We start from the raw sequence: 8,783 nt of genomic DNA, 5'->3' as shown, positions 1-8,783 counted from the left end.
TTTTGGGTCATTTTTGACAACATACTACACTTTGATGTTTTGAGGTCATTTTTGATGACATATTATACTATGTCTTTTTTGAGCCATTTTGGGTCATTTTTGACGACATACTATCCTGTCATGTTTCAGTACATTTTTAAGGACATACAAAACGTTTTTGAGCCATTGCGGGTCTTTTTGACGACATAGTATACTTGGATGTTTTGAGGTAATTTTTGATTACGTACTATACTATGATGTTTTGGGGTCATTTTTTGACGAGATATTGTACAGTGTCGAATTTGAGCCATTTTGGGCCATATTTCACGACATACTATACTATGACGTTTTGATGTCAATTTGGCAACATACTATACTGTGACTTTTTTGAGCCATTTTGGGTTAATTTGGCATCATACTACACTATGATGTTTTGAGGTCATTTTTGACGACACACTGAACTATGACTTTTTTGAGCCATTTCGGGTCATTTTTGAATAAATACTATACTTTTTTTTTCTTTTTTACACTTTGCATAGATGTTAGTTGATCATTGCACATTTCATTTATATATTGATGCAGATCGATGGTTACTACCTACATACTATACTATGGCTTTTTGAGGTTTTCGATGATATACTACACTGTAATGTTCTTGAGCCATTTTGAGTCATTTTTTGGGGACTTACTATACTATGACGTTTTGGGGTCATTTTTGAAGGCATAATTATACTTTGACGCTTGTGTGTCATTAATGGTCACTTTTGATTTCAAACTATGTATTATATTTTTGGTTTATTTTTGATGACATACTATGAGGTTTTTATTCCAATTTGGATCATTTTTGATTACAAAGTGTGCTATGATGTTGTTGGGTTATTTTTTCCGACATACCATGACACTTTTCTGTCAATTTGGGTCATCTTTTGATTACAAATTATACATTTTTGACAACATACTACACTATCAAGTTTTGGGGTCATTTTGACAACATTCTATACTATGACACTTTTATGGCATATTATACTACGCCTTTTTTGACAATATTGACATGGACGACAGATGATTAAAGTATAACGCATGCATATCATGTTACGTTCAGGAGTAGAACTTTGAGAAAGTATGGACTACATGATAAGAATTAGACTCCACATCACAGTTAATTTTTGGCATGCTAAGCTTATGATTAAAATACGAGTCAAGTTTTTTGAAAGCAAAAATATTTTTATTTACAGAACAATTACAGTATATCTTAACTACAAAACTATTTAGGGGAATACAGTTTTTCTGGCCATGAAATAAAGCTCATATGACACGTTTCTTTTTTTTTGGTCACATATTGTGATAATTTTGCTGCAAAGGACGCGATGGACTCAAATAAAAACTAATGATGCATTAATTGACACAGTTTGTTTGGAGTGTTGGCGTGTGTGTACATTACAGTGGACAATCTGGTCCATATCCAGGCCCGAAATCATTCACCCTCTTCAGTAGGGCTGCTTTGACTGCGCTGATCTTCTCATCTAGCTCTGTCAAACTGCAGGCCTGAAAGATTAAGTAAGAAACTAGAATTACCATTTCACAGTTGTACGCCTTTCACGCACGATTCAAGTTGCACTTAGTTTACATCCATGTCTGTGAAAACATGGACATTTAATACACATCTTTCCCTCAGCAGCATATAAGATCTATACAGTTGAAGGTGGACACCAAAGGTTAATGTCTCCGTTTCAGCATCTCAACAAATGTTTCCTCCTTCTGTTCCTGATTTATGACACTGAGTGAAGTGTTGTCACATACTGTGTATGAATTAATTAGTTATAGCCAAAAGCATATTTTTTTGAGGTCAAAGTGACCTTGACCTCTCTATTCTAATCAATTCATTTTTGAAGCCGAGTGAACGTTTTTGCAAAATTTGAGCAAACTCCTTTTTCTTGAGGCCTTCTTGAGATATTCCTTTCAAGAAAATGAGAAAGATGCAAGCTCACAGTGATCTTGACCTTAGGATCACCAAAATTGAATGACTTCATTGTTGAGTCCAAGTGAGTGTTTCTGCTGAATTTGAAAAAAAAAAACGTTTGTGTGAAATTTGAGGAAACTCCCTCAAGGCTTTCTTTAGATACTGTGTTCACGAGAATGAGACGGCCGCAAAGTCATAGTGACCAAAACTTTTTGACCCCGAAAATCTTATCAGTTCATCATTGAGTCCAAGTGGATCTTTGCACCAAATTAGAAGAAATTCCCTCAAAGTCTTAAGTTATCAAAATGCAAAGTGCAGTGAAGGGAAACAGAACAACTACTAACCTGAGTGGTAGATGTCTTTGGTCGCTTGTGCAGGTGACTCTACACAAAAAAAAAAAAGCAAATACACATTACTTCTTTTAAATTAGTACAACTTCTAAACTGGCTCTGGCTTAGAGAAGCATACTGACGTACTTCTCTGCTCCCCTTCTTACTGCACCTCAAGAACTGAAAAAAAAAAATTACTCCGTGACAGAGACACAATGAAAAGAAGTTTTGCAAAAAACTTGGGATTTACTAATATGCACTTGATAAAATAAAAAGAGGTGAACGTTTATCAACAAAGAACATCTGACAGTATGGTAAGGTTAAAGTTTTGGGGTTTTTTTGCCCAGAGGGTTGTGTTTTCGGTTCAGTCTGTTTGTCAGGACGATTACAGAAAAACTACTGGCCTGATTTTCAGAAACTCTCTGAAAGGGTGTAGCAAGGGCCAAGAGAGAACCATTTAATTCTGAAGTGGATCCAAATCAAGGGGTGGATACACATGTTTTTTTCCCCGCTTTCGTTCACATTGCGAGATAGGGCATTTGGCCTTGGTGGAGGTCTGCGTTTTCTTAGTGTCCTTCTAGTTTTTAGTGTTATTCTGCCTTTATTGGATATTTTAACAATAGTTAGAAAGGGTCCATGGAAAGATAAGAGGGGTAAAATCTTCCAAATGTCCTCTGTCAGACTTGATCAGGGGATGCCACAGTTGACTATAAGAAATTTGTTTTTACTCTCTAACTTCATTTCTGAAAAACGTTACAGAATTGCTTATTTCTAAGTTGCGGCATAATTTTTTTAAGGTGCCTCCTTTACGGTTCAGTGATAAAATGTTGTTCCTTGAATCGTGGGCCAACTGTGTGCAGCTCTTCAGCAACACAAAACTACAGTATTTTCAGAAATTGCTAAAAAAAAAAAAAAAGTGGTACTCCGAATATAAAAGACCCCATCAGTTTATTCAAAGACACTCGACATCTCTTGCTCGGCTCACACAAACATGCAGTGAGTCAAAAGTAGATGAAGAGCAGCATACTCACAGAAGCAGCATGCTGTGCTGAGAGATACCAGTGTGAAGAGATGTGCAGCATCCTAAGCACACTTACTCACATAACTGAACACACACTGGACAGACTGCTTCAAGATGGGAAATTAGAATTTGCGAGACTCTGCTGAAGTCTTTCGGGTTGAATATGAAGTCCAATGAATTATCTACAGCCATCTTTTGAGTCTGTAGTAAAAAGTAGTAATTTCTCCAGTGAGCTTTCTGCAGTGACCTAAAAGTCAAAGTAAAACTAACCACACACAAGGCATTTTTTAGTCAAATCAGCTTAAGTGTAACTTGAGGAGGGAAACGTGTTAAAGTGTCGGGGCATATAAGGGAAGCTCCATTAGGATCAGACACAAATTATTCTCAGTAAGTGGACTTTTTTTGCGATTCTGCCTACAGCAACAGTGGTTGAAATGGACGAACAAAAAATGCTCTTTAGAGCTTCTCATCAGTACAGTGCGAGTCATTGTCTGAAATACTGTTGAATTCCTGAGAGTAAATTCTGTGGTTCTTTCAATCACACAGGGCAGACCTGAACAAACAAACCACTGAGCCAAAAGATAATCTTTACCAAGAATTGTAGATATTGCTCGAAAATATAACTTTAATTCTGTAGACATCTCCGCAGGCCAAAAGACAAAACTAACGATAGCAGGGGCTTAAAAGTAGATGGTAGCTTTCATAAAATATAAGGTTTTGTCATATTTGCTACATCCACACAGTTGTACATGAGATGGATAATCGGTGAAAAAAATCATGTTGCTCCTCTTCGTATAGCTTCTCATGGCATGTGCTAGAATCCACCACAGTTCAGGGAAAACAACCAGTCAGAGCTCTGCTTAGTTTGACAGTTTGACAGCTGTGTCAGAGACTCCCCGACTACGAGTGGTTGTTTTCATTTATGTGCTGAAGATTCTTGCAAATGCTATTAGAAGCACTAACAGGAGGCTAGGGAATTGTTTTCACAGAATATCTGTCTTGTGTATTACTATGTAAATGTAGTATCAGTACCTGCAAATATGATACGTTTAATTTTTGTGCTTTGTTGTTCGTTTTTATTTTATTTTTTTAGCATCTGTAATGTTATGGTGGGATGTTTTTATAAGTGGTTCCCTGTTTTGTTAGTTCTTTTGCAGACACAAAGGTGAGGTAACCTCCTGCTAATGATTTTACACTATTCCACTAAAACTAAATGTTGGCTTAACACCTAATGACATACAGCTATTTTCCAGCAAAGGCAGGAAAAAAAACTGCTAGCATGTAAACAAGGATGCAATGGCTTAAAAAATTAAGCTTAATTACGTTCAACTCGTTTGTGTGTGCCCACTTAAGGATACACAAAATGCATTTTTTGTGTAACACTCAATGTAAACAGAGCTTTTGTATGTTTACATGAAAATTTCTCAGGGCACCACTAAGTTCACACTAGAGAACTGGCTAAAACTGATAAAAGAAAAGGTGGGAATGATACAGTAACCGCCAATATGATACAATCATGATATGTTGCTTCTGATAACGAATGTATGACAGCACCGACAGATCTGCAATACACGATATATTTAAGACAAACATTTACATTTAATCACTTAAACTGTGTAACTGGCTGAGACAATATACATCTAAAATTTCAAAAGGCAGAAACTAATTATTAACCATTTAGTCACTGCATTATTAAGTGGTTTTATCTGACCACCTTATATAGACAAGTTAAATAAACACTATTTGGAACATGTTTCAGAGTTCCACCCTTTGTAACACACACACACGTGCGCGCACACACGGACACACACAGACACAGACACAGACACACACACACACACACTCTAACTGTAAAAGGGCCGGCTGCCAAAATAATCAGAGTTTCAGAGTTCAAATGTTTGCAGCAAAGAACGAGAATATTTATGACTTTCAGTAACTGTGATTATGTGCAAATGAAGCTCAACTGAAAATTACTAGTGCAAAAAAACCCTGTATGAACACTGACTTATTAATTGTCTTTCCTGTTTCTATTTCAAAGTCAAAGGACTCACCGTGGACTGAAAGTACTCGGGAGAGAGACCCTCCAACTCCAGGATACGATCCTCCAGCTTCTTTAGTCTCTGGTAGACGCTCAATGGAACTGGGCCCGCTGAGGAATAAAACACTTGATGAAAAAGTCTGAATACTCATCATTTTAAATGACACATTCAACAAATGTCGATGGCGATTATGAGAAAGGAACACATTCAAGTGTTTAAGAGAGGCAGGATGATAATAAAGTGACTAACTTAACACTGTTTATATAAAGTTAGGAATACACTAAATTATCAGTTGAACATCGGTGTCAGCTGATTTTTGCTTTGTTGACTGTCATAGGCCTATTAGCAACAACAATGACATTCACCTATGGCATTAGCTGATGTTTTTTTCTGTTGTGTCAAACCTGTTATGCACGTAAAAAAGAATCAGGGCAGGGACTAATGAATTTCCAGAGATACATTCATTATCCTGGAGATTTCTTTGTTTCCTTTGCTGAAAAGGTGAAGTTCTTTTTTTTCTATAAATCACTGGAATTGGGAGATATCTGCCAAATTGTTATTTCAAACATCAGTATCAACCCAGAACCACTGCATCCTTTGTGAAAGCTAATCAATTGGCTTATGTCATTCACCAAAAGTGAACAATTTCAGATGAATTTTAGTTTGCATACAATGTGTTACATTTCCAAAACATTGTAATATTAAATTACTATCATTTCAAACTTTAGACTTTCTCTGAAAAAGTATTTCAGTATCTGTAATGACATGTGACCCTTTTAGTGAAACAATTGTCTTCGTCCTTCTCTGACCTGTTGGAAGTTTCAGGTGAGTCTCAATGTTGTGGAGTCGTTCTTCTATGGCTGCATTTCCGCAGTCTCTTGCCATCAGCCCCCTCTGCTGATCCCCTGCTTCTCCTTGGACTCCCCCACCACGAGTCTGGGGCCCGTAAGTGTTGACCACTCGTGTAACTACCCAGTCAAAGAAAAAAGACACAAACAGAAGCTACAGTATTATCCAGAGAGAGAGACTAGTTAACAGGATAGTCCAAGGCCATTCACAAGCACGCTGATATATAAAGTGATCCTACAAAACTGTTGGCGTGTTAGGTAGTTTATATTAATTTAAAGTGATAAATCTGTTGGTGCTTTGAACTGTTAGGAATGCCTTTTTAATGATTTCTGATAGCAAGGTAAACTGAAAACAGATTTATATTATGATGTATGTACTATAGAGTGATATTTAAAATTAATTTTATTAATTAAACAAAAAAATAAAATAAACATTTCTTGTAATTTGTCATTTGTCATTTTTAAAGAAGATTTTTAAAGATTATGGACCTGTGACAAAACGGAGAGTGTAATTTATATAATGAGGGTTACAGTTTGAAAAAATAAAGCTATTAAGAAATGTCACATTGACATTTGTGGCAAATTATTTTCTTACCTTTCACATGACTTTTAAAACCTGGATAAGGAGTGAAAACGGCATCTGTTCTGGCACAGCTGTTTTCTAAAGAGGAGAACATTTGATTAAAAATATATATTTGCAACGTAATGTAAAAAAGTAATTAAAAGAGGAGCATTTTATATACACACCCTTTAAAATCACAGATATTACCATTAGTGTGTCATGATTTCTGTAACTGTTGTCTCACACAGGCTTTGAATTTACAAAATGCCCTCTGTCTCATGTTTTTCTGGACTAAGCTGGTTGTGTTTTGAGGCCGAGTGTGTTAGCTACTTCAGCCCCACTCTTGGAGCAGTTCAGCCTGACCTCTCGCCTGTGGAAATCAGCTCTCTCCCAAACATTGGCAATCTGTGTGCAGGCTCCCTCTCCACCCTGCCCCCCAACCTCTTTCCCATTCTCACCCTGATTGCAGTCGATCACGTTGCAAAACTCGCGTACATTGTTTTCATTGATCTCCATCTGCTTGCGTTCCATAAATGCAGATATTCTTCGCTCAATCTGGGGTTACATGAAGAGACAACACAGATAATGAGATACAATGAGCTATTGATATGTGTCAAGAATGCAATGAGGCTTTTTTTTTGTCTAATGATCTGGGGCAAACAGCAATTTACATTACATGGAATGACAAACGTAGTAGGAAATTATTCCAGGTAGCCAAAAAAAGTTGAATTGCTTGCCATCATCACATGATGGAATATGAATACTGTTTGCTTGGCTACCAAAATAAATGCACAACAGAATGGGGCCTCTTGTCCTTCATCCACATGCAATCTCAGAGTAATGAGCATCCACTTCATAATCCATCAAGGACCTGGCCCTCTCTCAAAGCCCTCCAGCAATGTGGTCTGTTCTACCCAACCACAGCACTAAAGGACCCCTCATTCTCTGCTGAACTCGGCTTATCAGATCCCCATCAAACATTTGCTTCACTGCGGCACGTCATGTGCACATCCTTGGGAGCAATTACTTATGATTATTCATTTGCTTGACAGAGAGTAATGAGGGCTCTAAAAATGTCACTGCCAGAACAGCTGACGGATCTGCTGACAGACCAACCTCCGACTTCCTGGCTCTGATCTGAACCATGACGTCATCAGCCGCCGTCTTGCTTTCCGCTGCCTCTGAGCTGGGAGGATGCTGCTCAGACAGTGCAGTCGTCTGCTCTTCGAGTAACGAGGTGACGGCATCATCTAATGTGTTGGCTTTTGTAGATGACGCGTCTCCGTGAGCATCCACTAGTGTCTTTAAGCTTTCTGAAACAGACTGTGTAAACAGTTTTGCATTTTATAAAAAACATTGCATCAAAGGACAAAAATTATTATATTTAATGAAATGCTCTTACTAACAAGCATAAAAAGGGTGTGATACGTTTTAAAAAGCCTTGTGCCTTCTCAAATAATAATAAATTGGTCTTCAGTTCAAAGAATTTCAGGAAACCGTTTTAGCATTAATATAATCAAATCGTGCAAATTTAACCAAAGGCAAAATGTAGCCACTTTACCTGTAATTTAGTGATATGCTCCTGCAAACAGCTGAGCATGTGAGGATCTGGAGATGACAGAAGATCCACAGCATCGATGTTGACTTCTATTCTCAGAGCAGCATCACTTAATTTGAGCTTGGAAAAAAAAGCACAAAGTGAGGTTACACTGCCCTAGACTTTAGTGTAAAGCAGTGTTTAAAGTAATTGCACGTTTATTTGATTAGTTGATGAGCTGAAAATAAATCAGGAGCTACTTTGAGAATCCATTACAGATTGATCATACAGCAAAAAGTAGTTGGTATTTTTCTGCTTTTCTCTGCTTTATAGAATTTTAAATTTAATATCTTTAGGTTGTGAAGTTTTGGCTGTTTTACTGACATATCTGACATTTAAAAACAGGGTGTCTACAGGTATCAGACACGTAACTTCAATGATTTTTCAAACTTTTTCATATTTTTTTAACTAAATTTAAGACTGTTTTTTGGACAAATTAGCTACTTCT

The 8,783-nt window shown here is 37.1% G+C and overlaps 1 protein-coding gene across 1 annotated transcript; it reads right to left on the bottom strand.

Moving 5' to 3' along the window:
- Nucleotides 1–1,182: 1,182 nt before the first annotated feature.
- On the bottom strand, nt 1,183–8,416 carry LOC121967001 (MAP3K12 binding inhibitory protein 1; the record flags this gene model as incomplete). The annotated part of the gene is made up of 8 exons (XM_042517062.1): nt 1,183–1,524; nt 2,284–2,322; nt 5,341–5,438; nt 6,138–6,296; nt 6,772–6,837; nt 7,197–7,293; nt 7,855–8,061; nt 8,300–8,416. Coding segments are annotated over 8 exons (891 nt in total), but the record flags the coding sequence as incomplete, so codon positions are not given.
- Between the last annotated feature and the right edge of the window lie 367 nt (nt 8,417–8,783).

This window comes from Plectropomus leopardus, unplaced genomic scaffold, assembly GCF_008729295.1.
Source record: "Plectropomus leopardus isolate mb unplaced genomic scaffold, YSFRI_Pleo_2.0 unplaced_scaffold2660, whole genome shotgun sequence".
Taxonomy (NCBI): Eukaryota; Metazoa; Chordata; class Actinopteri; order Perciformes; family Serranidae; genus Plectropomus; species Plectropomus leopardus.
The sequence above is the reverse complement of the archived record's forward strand: the minus strand, read 5'-3'. Positions and strand labels throughout refer to the sequence as shown.